General features: G+C 40.7%; 1 protein-coding gene across 7 annotated transcripts in view; it reads left to right on the top strand.

Annotated features, from left to right (window-relative positions):
- FAT1 (FAT atypical cadherin 1) overlaps positions 1-14,492 on the top strand; it is a 296,807-nt gene that overhangs the window by 180,660 nt on the left and 101,655 nt on the right. For 5 of the 7 annotated variants that reach the window (XR_012248471.1, XM_073645370.1, XM_073645373.1 and 2 more), the window contains exons 6-8: positions 1,494-1,704; positions 8,381-8,449; positions 9,378-9,517. Coding sequence is in view for 6 of the 7 variants with exons in the window: in XM_073645370.1 (XP_073501471.1) it covers positions 1,494-1,704; positions 8,381-8,449; positions 9,378-9,517 (420 nt within the window). In the remaining variant the exon portion in view is untranslated. The remainder of the gene's footprint in view (positions 1-1,493; positions 1,705-8,380; positions 8,450-9,377; positions 9,518-14,492) is intronic. The other 2 variants (XM_073645374.1, XM_073645372.1) reach the window with 1 other exon arrangement.

The following is a 14,492-nucleotide window of genomic DNA, read 5'->3' as shown; positions in this document are numbered from 1 at the left end:
TCTGTTCTTAACGGCAACCTGATCACTAATACATGCTGCCCAATCCGTGGGCAGAATGTATCGGGCGCGGGCTGGTCTGCTTCTCTTTCTGTCGGGACACAGCAGACACACCTTTTCTCTGGGTGTTTGGGTTCTGGTTTCTGGCTGCAGTCTGTCTAGCTTAAGACATGTGTTTTCTTTTGTCTGCCTATCACCTTTTGGGTGCAGTTATGGTTGACTCTGAAACGCTGAGGTATTTCAGAGAAGAACATACTTTTAAAAGCCTGAAGGGACTGAGCTGCATGGGAAACCAGTTGGACAGGCAGTTCCTACTTGTGCGTATAGCCAGAGACCGGTCACTCCAGGTCAGTGGGTGGGGAGAAGTTGGCACCTGGCCGACTAGTATACAGCATGGTCTCGGTACCTGGCGGCTTTTAAAGTATGTTGTCTTCTGAAACGCGACAGCGGTTCCCTTTTAAGATGTAGTTTCAATTTTATATGCATTTTTCAGACTCCCTTACAGAAGTGGGGAAAAAACACAGCAAAAAACACACAGCGTCTTTAAACATCTCAGTTAATGTTAAACAAAGCGTATTTTCTGCACAAAAGAATGGAAAAAAAACCACAGCATTTACAACATGGGCACATGCCTTATGGAAAATCCATAGAGGAAGAATGAACGACAGAGAAAAAAGTGATGATAATGGCAGGTAGAAGGTTTTTCAAGATCAGTTGTTTGGAGAAAAGGTTTTATCCTCCATAATTGGTATATGGAGGTAGGATAGTGCCGCAGTGACGTCTCTAGTTGTTGTGTTACAGCTCCTTAATGATCGGTTAGAGCTTTGGACTCTCTTTAAATTGTTACTTTGTGACCAATTGCTTTCTGATGCAGCTTTATTATGGATAACGGTCAACTATGAATTAATGATTTTCCCCGGACCTTCAGGAAGGGGAATACATGGCATTATCTGGTGCCCTGTATTCCTCTGGTACTGAAGGGGTTAAATGGAGGGAAGATGTTTTCCTGCTATTTTTCTTGAGTCACGTCCACAAGGTGATAGGGTTAAGTGATTGGTGAGTGGGTCCGGCCACTCATGGGTCAGTAGTAGGGAAGATAGTAGTTTCTGCCCTGGTGACTGCCCTTGAAGTGTGCAGCGCCGGGGGGTGTGTGTCTGTTCTCCGGCGCTGTCATACCCGGGAGCTGCCCCATCATGAGTTTTTAATATTTTAAATAAAGGCCGTGGCCAATTGTTTTCCATCTAGTCAATGTGTCGAGTAGTTTGTTTTCTGCGCTGTTTAGATCAAGGTTGGGGTAATGTATAATGCCAAGTCTATTATCCACATGTGTCTATTCTATAGTGTGATCTTAGGGAGCTATCGCAGAGCAGAAGACGGAGGATCTCCGGCAGGACACAAGGCGTTCTGTGCAGCATAAATAATAATTACAGTTGTTTTATTGTGGCCGCTATTGATTTCTGCTCCTTTGATTTATGTGCTTTATGTTTCACTTATAGATTAAAGCTGTTGATAATGGGAGACCTCAGAAGTCATCTACTACTCGACTGCATATAGAATGGATTTCAAAACCAGCACCATTAATGGAACCAATTTCTTTTGACGAAGAGGTTCACTCCTTCACTGTGATGGAAAGTGATCCTGTTGCTCATATGATTGGCGTGATAACTGCACAACCTGGGGGTTCTCCATTGTGGTTTGACATTACCGGTAAGTATGTACAATTATTTCACTCATGTGCAAGTAATACTCAATCTAGAAACCTCTCTGAATAGTACAATAGGACAATATACTCATAGAGTTCAGAAAACGGTTTTCATCAGAACAGTTTCTAACTGAAAGATTCCTGAAAGGATGTAATGATGGCAGGTTCAGTCAGGTAGTGAATAAAGACAATTTACATGGGGCAGACATTAATGGCTCCATGTTAGGCGAAAATGTCTTCCTGACTTCATACTGCAGTTGTTTTCCATACAAATATTCCCGTATGGGAGTATTCCTTTAAGGAGCATCTACCTTCAAAATTGTTAAGGAAGCCCTCCCATTGAGTGTTCTTTATTAAATCTGTGTATGTAGTATACTGTGTGTTAATATACTCACCTACATCCACCTTCTCCAGTAACCAGCACCGTTCAGCTCCTCTTCTCAGTGACTAGTGACCACCGCGGGGGGAAATGGTCAAGTGACCTCAACCTCAGCTTTTTGCGAGGGGCTTCAGGCAACTTTAAAGTGGAGTCGTCATTTGCCAGCAATATGTATTTCTTTTTTTCTTTACTTAGTATAATTACCGCTGTTCTCCTGAATCTGGCATCTCATAGTCTTGTTAGCCAAGGGGGAGTGGTTGTTTAATAGATGGCTACAGAGAAGAGTTGAAGGACCTTACTATTCAAATAGCGAAACTAGATTTCCATACAGGCAGGAGAGGACCATATCTCAGGAAGGAAGAAGAAGAAAAAAAACCCGTCATCACCAGATTCAGGAGAACAGCGACTTTTAGGCCAAGTAATAAAAATACATGTTTATGGCAAGTGACTGGTCCTCTTTAAAGGGGTTTATGGTGACTTTAATATTGAAGACCTATCATCAGGATGTACAGTATACACCTAGCGAATGTGAACAGAGTCCTAGCATGTTTTGCTGCTATTGTATTTCAAGCTGTTGGTCGGAGCTGAATACATTTTCAGTGAGTGATCATCTAAAAGCACATGCAGAAGACAAGGTTTATCATTGACATGGTAATGCTGCTGAAGGCAGTGCTGTAAGTGAATAAAAGCCGAGCCTGGGGGTGAATGTGCCGCAGAATAATGCACGTTCAAGGTTACAAACTTTCTCCTTTGATAGCCTCTGTGAAGCAAATTCCCCCACAAATTCACCAGGAAGGAATTTGGATGTGCAGATTTGGAATTTTTTTGATTGTTTCATGTTGATTCCATTCATATATGATCTAATGGAAAGCTAGGAGATGCACATATTTACTTAACATATTAATTCCCTAAGCTTTCTGAAAAGTATAATGGAGATGGAAGAACTTATAAGATGAAGCCAGTCAGTAATGTCATTTTATATATTGAATTTTCTAAAATGTGGAGGTAGCTCTATGAAATGACATGGAAATTGAACTTTTTTTTCATCCCTCTCAAGATTTGTGTCACTGATTAGCGCTGAGAACGTGACGCGGGCGGCCAGGTGACTGCTACTAATCGCTTCTATCATTAGCTGCCTTCCCTCTTTTTGGCCTTTACTCTCAAAAGAATAGGTTTGTGTGGGACTTATGGTAATTTAATAGACCTCACTACGGAAATCCGTTTAAAAAAATATATATATATCTGTTTCTTGGCTTCTCTAAATAAATGGATATTGTAGCAGTCAAGATTGTATGTTCTCTGCGCAGATTTACTTTGCGATTGTTTGATTCCAGAGAAGGGCAGAGATGTCACCGCTACTTTAATGACATGAGGGATATAAGCCCCATCCTTGTTCCCTGCTTACTAGAAGGAACATGGGATTTGCTGTTCTTTAGCCGCACATACAGTGACATTATAGTCACAATGCTGATCTAGATGCAGACTGTATGGAGACTGTATGGCGGCTGTATGAACATTTATATTTTAATCTAAAGTGTGGGATAACTTGAGCCATATGGATCTATGTAAGAATCCCAATTATATGACAACTAGATGGTGGCCCGATTCTAACGCATCGGGTATTCTAGAATATGTATGCGGCCGACCGGGCGCAATCAGCAGAGCGGTGTTTAAATTTGGCGCCAAAATCGCTGATTGGTCACGGGCGGCGGCCGCGACCAATCACCGAACTGTATTGGTGAGGACCGGGGAGCGGCGCTGCCTGTGCGGGTAGTTCCGCTGCTCGCAGCAGAAGTATCCCAACCGGCGGCGCTGTGAAGGTCCTCCCTTCACACTTGCCTTCGGGAGATCAGCGGCCCTAGCCGCTGATCTCCCGACGGTAGCCGCATGGAGATCAGCGGCGCCTCCGGTCAGGGTACTGCGTCTGAGTGTCCACCTCCAGTAGACGTAAATGCAGGAAAATGATGTATCACAGAGCACTTATTAACTCATATGCACATACGCCCGAATCCAGTTTTGCAGGACGTCGACGGGACCAATGAACGTAGGACAAAGCGCAGTGTGAAAGCACACTTAGACTCATAGCTACTGTCCATTCAAGAAAGGTTTACAGCAAGACCCCATATTCTGATGATAGTATCCTTTTCAATCAGATCTGTCACCAGATTTTACAATACAACGTAGACAACAGCTTACATTATTAAACAGATCTTTTAAACCCCATGTCAAAATGGCTGTTTTATCCTGATATTAAAGTCAGAATTTTAGATGTCCAGCTGCAAAGTGACTGCTCATGAGTTCAGTGTATTTAGTTTCTGCACATCCAGCCTGACTGACAACTGCAGCTTGTACTGAGCAGTGAGAGATCTCAGCCACAGCAGGGAAACAGAACACTGAGGAGCTGTCAATCAAGCTAAGTGGATGGTAATCCACTTTTTTCCTTACAAAAAAAAAATGCACAGCCATTTTGACATGGATTTTCAAAGTAAGTACACTAGTCGCATTAGGTCAAAGTGATCTATTTAATAATGTACACAGTGTGTATTGTAAAATCTGGTGATATCTGCTTTAAATCATAACTACATTGTGAAACTCCACTTATAGCCAGATAAACAAAGGTGCAACTATTAGTGGGTACAAAGGTAGCATTCACATCTGGGTTTGCCTATATGTATAAAGATAAAAGGAAAACACATGGTTACCAATAAAAAGATCCAAGCAACTTAGGAACTAAGCTTTTAACTTCAAAATTTTTTTTTATTGCTGTTGTTAGTTTATATAATGACTAATTGTAGAATAAAGATAGTAATATTCAGAATAGTCATAATTAATAGGGGTTTCTTGAAAATACATAGGAACTTAAAGCATAACTATAACAAGTTCATCCACACAGGCTTTAAAGAAGGGAATAACTAAAAGTGGGAGCAAAGGTTGCAGTACCTTGGCCGCAGCTATTCAATTGTACAAAAATCCAAAGGAAGAGAAGGGGTTAATAACTTAGTGATGTTAGTGGTGAATTCCCCTTTAACAAGCTTTCTGTTTGCTAGTGGTTTATTCAATGGGCAGGACTGAGTCTCAGTGATAAGCACTGTTGGTTTGGGTCCTGTGTTCAAATCCCCCCCAAGGACTACATCTACAAGGAGTTTGTATGTTCTCCCCTGTTTGTGTGGGTTTCCTCTGGGTTCTCCAGTTTCCTCCCTCACTCCAAAAACAGGGAATTCAGATTGTGAGGCCCTAACGGTGACGACGATGATCATAACTTAAGTACAATATGATGGCGCTATATAAGTAAGCATAATCAATACATTTCTGGTTTCCTAGGTTAAATTGCTAGAAGTATCTCAATTTATTCTTTTTCTTGGGTCTTTCTCATCATTATCCCTTCTGACCTGCTGGGCCTTACGGCATTCAGCATGGTAGGGAGACTTGCTTCACCAAGCCTGTGTATATGCTATGTTGTAGTTTCCAGCTTCCTAAGAGCGACGCTCAGCAACAAGGGGTCTCTCCACAATTCAGGTTCACGACCAGCTCTCTCAAAGCATACCGAATCCACACCTTCTATATTAAGTGTCTAGCATGCCCTACACAGTGACGTTACATGCATCATCCCAGAACAACACCGTACAGGGTCCCTTCATACTTGAGAACTCACCCAGCAAACTCCCAAGAACTTGGCATTGGGTTTTATTGTCCTAGATGTCATGTGACATACAAACCGGAGCCCACCATCAATGGGAAAGAACCAACTCTAGGGTACAGCAAAATGCAGCCCAAATATACATGCCAAGCACATTACATGTCAAGCACATTAGAATAGAAATTGTCAGCAATACATTAGTTATTATTGGGAGCAGGTAATGACGGGCAGGATGGGAGGTGGTGTCCACACCTAACAAGGACAATAGTAATTACAATAGTAGAATAATATAATATTTCTGTGTATTCCTTATTTTGTCCTCTCTTCTGCGGTTTATTTGTATGCGTGTTTACATGTTCAGAAAAGGTACTTCCATCCATCTGCTGATCCTTCACTTTGCTTTAATCCCACCAGATGTTGTGCAATTATGCACAGTTTCGGAAAGATTTATCGCTAACTGCAGTTTATACGTTGCAAATATATGTTGCTGACTGTAATTACAATGCCGCAGTTAATGTGCGTTTATATATTTAGTGCATTATCCAAGGATTTGTGACAAGTGGTTTTATCGGCTGCTCTGTGCGTGCCATGCCACGGTTTCGGAAGAGTGAGCTCAGAGGCAGCGGTGCTGGACTGGTGTCCTTCTGGCTGGAGAGGCTGCATTCCCTGGCTTGTTCTGCCTGCCTGGTTTTCTGTTCAGCTTGGGAAGCTTTCCGCTTCATACTGTCAGATGTTTCAGTATGTCTCACATCGTGTCTCATATCACATGTCATTAAACTTTACTTTGTGATACAGAGCGCTCCCCATCTGGACTCTGAATCAATAAGGTGTAACTGCAGGAAAGAGATGGACGCGGTTACTGTATGACCGAGAAACTGTGTGATGAGCAAATGTAGTACTGAAAATGAGATATAAACCATTAAATGGGATTTATAAAATGAAAAATAACATGACTGCTTGTTTTAAATTTTTCTCCATGGGCTGTGCTCCCCAGCCAGTGAATAAGGATGAGCTGCATTACCAGACACAACCTATGGATAAAAGGGTATTGTCTTTGTAATCTCATAGAATCCCCCTTTTTTATTCAAATATTTTTGAATTTTAATATTTTTTGAAAACAATAAAACAACTGAACCCCAACAACCCATCCCAACCCCCTATATCACGTTTCACCACTTTAACCAAGAAGCTCTGGATGGGCATAAGTAGAGGTCCCTCTAAGCCAGTGTTTCCCAACTCCAGTCATCAAGAGCCATCAACAGATCATGTTTTCAGGACTTACTGAGTATTATTGCACACGTGATGGAATTATCATCCGTGTAATACTAAGGAAATCCTGAAAATATGATCTGTTGATGACTCTTGAGTAGAGATGAGCGAACCCAAACTGTAAAGTTCGGGGTTCTTACCGGACTTCTCCTGGAAGTCAGTTTTACAGTTCGGAGAGAGAGCTAGAGATTTTCCAGCTCCAAAGTTTGGGTTCCCACTCATTTTTATGGGGTTCAGGTCCCGTACTGGTACCCAAACTGAACTTTGGACTAAAGTCGGGTCGAGCACGACAAACCCCAACTTCCATGGGTACGTTCATCCCTACTGTTTAGGACTGGAGTTGTGAAACACTGTGTCTAAGCTAATGCTAACTTTACTATTGTGGGAGGCCATGATATAAAATAATTTAAAGGGTGAGATAGATATCAAAATACAATGTGATCATCAACAGCAAGAAGAATAATTCTTTAAACATAACTTTCCAGGTCAAAGAAGTTTCCCAGGACTCTGATATCAATGGGCAATCTTTAAGACAGACCATCAATATCAGACTGTTAGTGGTCTGAGTCCATTTCTCACCACCCTCTTAATCCTCTTGATTATTCTCCTGGCACAATGACATACACATATTAGTGTTTGTGGACTGAATTATGGACTAAGCCGTAGTGAGCTGCAATACCAGGTATGGCCACTACAAAACATTTGTTGCTGTGACTGGTAAGTTATAAAAGGGAGGCAGAACTCCCGGAGCCCTTTGACCCTTTGATCAGCCAATCGATGATGGTGATGGGAGTCTGACCTCCACCAATTTGATATTGATGACCTTTCCTAAGGGCAACTCTTTTTTAATAATATGGAAAAACAAAGTTCATCAGGTCACCACTTCCAAGTAACATTAAAACTTATTTTGGTGCGATGCACGCTCAAGGGCAGGTTCCCAGGATGTGAATATGGAAATGTAGATAATTCCAACTTCTTCTATTGAAAACGTTAAGAAAACATTTATTTGAACATAAAAATTAAAAGAAAGACTACTCTAATGCATTTCAAGCCTATACTGGGTATACAGAGCCCTTAATCATAGAATCATGCTATGCTACTATGCTATGATTAAGGACTTGTATAGGCTTGAAACGGGTAGGCCAAGTGTATATACAGTATATATATATATATATATTTTCTTTTTCAATTGTCTACTGCACTCTCCGCTTGTCTTCATGAGTGGTCTCCAATACTCATCCCTGAGATTGATGTTCGCAGTCAGGCTTAGATTAGTCATATTTGCTCCTTGATTCTGAATTCTCTTGTATAAAATAACCATTCTTTTCCCAGCCTGCCGTTTTGACTCTTCCATCTTTTTCTGTGTCTGTTCTGTCTTTACTATGAGTGCTGCCAGGAGACGACCAATCTAACGAAGTATTTTACATCCTTCAGATGGCTTGTGACCTGAGCTGTGTAGCAGAAGGTATCTGCTACAATGGGACATCCCTCCATAGTTGTGTCCTAGACCCATTATTACAGATGTACATGTGTTTTGGACTCTTGTGCTTGTATTTTCTCACATTACCGCCGGCCCCCCGAGCTTAGCTTAAGAACTTTTGTATGTATTTCCGTTATTTCTGTTCAAGGGCAAATTTCTGTTCTTTATCGCTGGCTTCCTGAAAGATTGATATTGGAGTAATTAGGGCAGAAGCATTAGCTCCTGGCTATCATTTTATGACAGCTAATTATAAAATTGTAGCAGTCTTCAATCTAAAAGTCATACTAGCTGTCTGCAAAGAAATGCAATTTTGATTTGACAAAATAGTCGTGTCTAAATCTGCATAACACACGGCGTCGTTAGAAGCTTAATGGCATTTGATGACTACGAACATGATGCTAATGGGGGCTCATTAAATGTGACTCCAGATAACAACCAACTGGCATATGTAGCCTGCCCATTCACTTACCCGCGGACTGATCCCCAAGATACTCCTTTATCAATCCAGTTCAGTTTGCGGTTTGTATGATGTATTAGTCTAGAAGTCGGCAGCCTGTGGCTTTCTCTGCGTTGTCCTGTTAGGAGGCCTGGAAGGATAAATGTTGGTGTGATAGTCAGAGCGTGCAGAGAGAGCCACACGGTGTCTGCACTTGATGTAAAGCCCACCAGTACTATCCATACTCTGTATAATTGCTGATACGAGTCCTCTTTTACCTTTTATTTTATTACATATGTGCTTGTAAGTACGTGTCACTTTTCTCGTCCGTACGCCTCTATCACTGTGGCAATGCCGTGTCTCACTTTCCATCCACACTCTCCTGTCGTAACGTGGCCTCTGGTGATCTTCTGTTCACGCCGCCTCCACACCATGTACCTACACCTATTTCTAAAGTTTTCCCTCCTTTTTAACCAGGTGGAAACTACGACAGCAGGTTTGATGTGGATAAGGGCACCGGAACCATCATTGTTGCTAGACCTCTCGATGCAGAACAGAAATCTAATTACAACTTGACAGTGGAGGCAACAGATGGGACAAGATCTATCAGCACACAGGTAATTGAATTGCTAATGAAGTGTTTAAAAAGAATTTCTTTTGTATGCTTGTGGCCGCAGAACATATTTTGTATAGTAAATGAACTTAAAATTGCTTTTGCCTGAAATTCTACCTCCTGGCAGCTGTCGGAAGGGTTAATACACAATGGGTAGGTATGACTGCGGAGGAAATGCATCGGCATAGTTTTGATTCCCATCAAATACATTAAAGAAGCAATTTGAAGGTAACAAAGCGCGGTGGCCACTGAGGACGGCAACAGTTCAGAAGACTCTCATAAACACATTAACTGTTCACTACAAGAATGAATTGGCATTCACTAAGCTTACACCGGAATCGGAGGATAGAAAGCCTCAGTGGTAAATAGCCTCGTAGATTGTCCGTTAGGGAAATATGTGCGTTCTCATTTCCAGCAGAAAGATATCCACCGAGTTCAACCATTTTTTATTAGGCACCATAGAAATATTCACTAGTCCGAATAGATAATTGGGACAGTCGGGTGCATCCTCCTGCAAAGATTTGTTTTTACATTTTATACAGCTATTGATTTTAGTTGCAAATAAACTTTTTGAAGATGAAAACAACAACGTGATTGTGGATATGGCCATCTGCGCCACGTCTTGTTTGAACTACTTTGATAAGTCCTCCGACTGTGCACATGGTCAGCGTTAGATTTCACAATAGAGATATTCTGCACATGGAATTTTTTATTTTGTGATCCTAATTGTATTTTTTGCCAGGGAGCATTTTCTGCAAGATTCCCTCCCACCAGCTGGGTCTCTGCATGGAAAATCAGAACCTTCCAAGAGGTTCTGATAGGAAAGAATGACTGAAAGGGGCATTTCCATCTAGAATATGTGTGGCATATCCACACCATAGGACTTACTTTTTTGATAGATGCAGGTCTCACCTCTGGAGCCTGCATCTATCTTGTGAATGGGGCCCTGTGGACTATTTTCGAATCTCCCATAGAAGTAAATAGAGAAGGTACTGACCCATTTCTCAATTCTTTTGAGGCTCTGTTCTTGAGATAGATATATTTCTTAGATATGTGGCAGACATCTACTAGACGTAAATGAGATGGAAATACCCATTAAAGTGATGTATTATTAGTATTTCTCCAAATAGTAAGAGTTCCACAATGAAGATTTTTGTTTGTTAATAAATCTGTGCATATTTGCATGTAGTGTAGTGTCTATGTGTTTAATATACGCACCTACCGCCACCTTCTCTCATATCCAGCGCCACTCCACTCATCTTCTCAGTGATATCACCAAACATCAGATTATACAGCTCATTTTATCTTCTATGCGTAAGCTGGAAGTTTCCTTAACGTGTAAACCCCTTCAGCCTCATTCTGTCTCTCCATAGACTTACGTTGTAAAATAATCTGATAATCGGATAATCTGAAGAGTGGTGACGTCACTGAAATGAGGAGCGGAGTGACGCTGGATGCAAGAGAAGGCCGTGGTAGGGGAGTATATTAACACACACACTACATTACATACACATACTGTATACACAAATTTAATAATAAAAAAAAAAACTTCATGGAGGCCTTTAACAAGTGAGTTTTCTGTTGATACATTTACATTTCTTTGCCACAAACCTGTGATTATATCCACTGGCCATCTGAAGCCCTGGAAAAAACGATGCAGACTAAGTCACTACATTGTCTGTTGGGCATCTTTTTCAGAAATATCCACCTATTTCAGGCGGGCACCATGGTCGATCGAAAGTGATGTCCGATAGATCAGATAGTGAAGCCGTCTGCATCATTAAAGCCAATGGCCCCGTCAGCGCAAACCTCTGAATCCTGTTTTTCAGAGCGTCAGACGTAAGCCCTGACAGATCCAAAGACGAGTGGATAAAATGTGGCGTGATCCTTATGATGAGAGATTAATGCTCTTAATAGAAAGGCAAGCAAACTATAGAGAGGGAATTATATTAATATACAAAGCTCCTTGAGATCACTTACATCAATAAATCAGCACAGAAGACTATGAAGGAAAAAGTTAAACTAAAGCCTTAGCTGCCAATATGAGGAGTGTCTCGTGTAAAAATCAAAATTTGTCAAACATTTTTTTGCCATATATTTCTTTGTTGCTATTCCTACAGTATATCCTCTTGATAATATTTCACGTGAAAACACTTTAGTAATCCGCCAGTGCTTTTGCTTCTTTGACTTCATTCTCTATTCCAGTAATTCCGGGCTATCTCGACATGCTCGCAGCAGCCCATGGAGATCTGCCTGTACCGGCCTGGCCTTCGCTAGCTAAATTTAACATTTCTGCCCTGCTGTCTAAAACAGTAGCACTTCTTTTGAAACATTGCTGTTCTGCACTGTATAATCCCTCAGTTATTTTTTTTATTTTGTACTTTTTTTTTAGCATTTTGTCTTATTTGTACAAACCTCTAAAGAGCAGAGTGGAGGCTGAGACTCACTAACTACAGGAGGGCATACAGGGTCACTGGAGCACTTTTTAGTAGAAAATGGAAAATACTGAGCTCTTGTACTAAAGCTACAGGGTATATTATAAATTAACTATACCCACAGAAAAGCTATAATAGCAGTTTTACTTCTTGGAACAGATCGACCACTTGAACTTTGACGCAATACTATTGAAAATGCTTAATCAATCAGCCCCTATCTCCTTTCCTATTTATAGGCTGGTACAGTGTATGGATATAGTGAGCACATTTCCTTATTCAATGTAATGCAGAATACTTCACATTTAGTAGAGATGGCAGGAAGATGCTTAAAGGGTTTGTCTAGGGTTATTATTTTTTAAAAGTTGGCAATTTTTCTTGAAATGAAATAAGTTTGTGATTTAGCTTTGTTAAAGGGAATCTTACAGGAGGATTTCACACCCCAAACTATTTTATATGCGCATGTAGCTTTTTCAAAGACAAGTTCAGCAATACCTGTACCTGGCCAGTCCGTTCCTCCATTACTGAGAAATCAGAGTTTTAATTAATTTTCAAATGGCTATAGTGGATCTGAAGCCTCCGTCACTCCAGTTCTATTCCCGCCCAGTGCTGTTGCCTCCAGCAGTCACTTAAGCGGAGAAAGAGCTGGAGTGACACAGGCTTCTGATCAACAGTCTCATTTGCATATCAATTCAAACTCTGATTTGTCAGTATTGGAGGAACGGACTGGTCATATAAAGGTATTGATGGACTTGTCTTGGAAAATACGCATATCTTGGGTGTGAAATCTTGCAGATAGATTCCCTTTAAAACTAATACACCTACTAGTCTATGTTCACACATTGAGTTTTTTTGTTCAAATTTTTTGCTGCGTTTTACACTACCAACAAAGTTTGTGAGATTCCTGAAATCTCATGCACACACCTTGGTTTTTGTTTGATCAGTGTTTTGTGCTTTGCAATGTTTTGTTGCAGAATAGAGCACTTCACTTCTTTCATCGTTTTTCACCCATTGGGTGGAGAAAAAACGCTGAAAAAACACCTAGTGTGAATATAGCTATCAGGTTTTGCTGTGTTTTTAGTGAAAAAAAGCAAGTAGAGCAGTATGTGAAACTCATTTATTTTTGTGACTTTACCATGTTGTCTTGGTCACCTGAGATGGCAGTTTGGATAATAGAGTTAATTAAATTAGTGATGTGTATTCGGTAAACATTGGCTCACCTAGGTGTGAACAATACTTGTGGCCCACAGAGGTGTGAAATTGAACAATCCCTGAGCAATTCAACTGCAGATCATAGTGTGAAAATAAATAATGTCCTACAAACTCAATGCACTTCCTGTGTCTTAGTTAAATTATTCCTGAACAATTCACCTCCCCCACTGTTACATTTGTAATTCTAGTTAATATGGTTTCACAAATGTCTTGCTTTGGTGACCTGTATTCATGCTTCTGTGGTGGAAGCAAAGCTAAACTTTGGGATCCTGAAAAGTGCAGCAAAAATGCACCAAAAAATGCAGCAAAAAACAAGGGAAAAAAACAAGCAAAATCCTTAACAAACCTTCCTGGCAAGAGATCAGGTTTCTCTGCAGAAAAAAAAATGCTGAAAAAACACAATATGTGAACATAGCCTCATTCTTATTTTTCCTCTAATTGGCTCAGCTTATACATGGACAAAAAAATTACAAGTTTCATGCTGAATGAACCAAGGGCAGCATGAATTTGAGTCTGGTTGCACTATTACTGACGGGTTTTACTCTGAGATAGTGTCAGAGAAAACATAATTTGAAAAGTCGGAGACTGTGTCTTGGCTGATGAGTCCGTTACCCAGCGGATTCTCCCCACCCCGATCCCTTTGACTGACAGGTATCACCCTACATGTGTGTGTGTGTGTGTATAGGGAGAGACTTGTCAACACAAGGGATTAGGGCGAGGAGAAGCTGCCAGGGGCCAGCATCAGACTAGTCATCCAAGACGCTCAGTCCTGGCTGGCTTATCAAAGTATATTTTCTCTGAAACGCCGCAGCCTTTGACAGTAAAACATACACAGCTGTACTAGTGCAGCCAGAATGATTCATTCTGTCAATTGGCAGCGTGAATCGGATGACAGCTTCCCTTTAAATTTAGACACGTTATCTACATAATTCACAGACCCACATCTAATTAGAACCATACGTAGCCTGAAACCGAACTGTTATTGATAATCATTCTTGCTGTTCCCAAAATCCAGCGTAAAGCAGCTGTCCAAAATCTGCATGTTTCAGATTTTACCTGGAAAACGTGTTCATTTCATATTGATGTTTTGTTACTTGTTTGTCTTTTTCTTTTTTTTTTTTAAGTCATTTACCTTTTAATCCAAACTTTTTATTTGATTGAAACTTCAATTAATCAATTCACCGTAAAGTAATAACTGTTGACAGGATTCTCATTAGTGGTTCTCAGCCGACAATATGGCTTTCTCCATTGTGACATTTTATGTTCTCATATTATAATCTTCACTTTTAGTGAGGTAATTAGATTGGCCCGTGCATGTATAATTGTTCTTGAAGC

Source organism: Phyllobates terribilis, unplaced genomic scaffold (genome assembly GCF_046119375.1).
Source record: "Phyllobates terribilis strain yellow unplaced genomic scaffold, ASM4611937v1 Scaffold_1__5_contigs__length_1240528914, whole genome shotgun sequence".
Classification (NCBI taxonomy): domain Eukaryota; kingdom Metazoa; phylum Chordata; class Amphibia; order Anura; family Dendrobatidae; genus Phyllobates; species Phyllobates terribilis.
The sequence above is the reverse complement of the archived record's forward strand: the minus strand, read 5'-3'. Positions and strand labels throughout refer to the sequence as shown.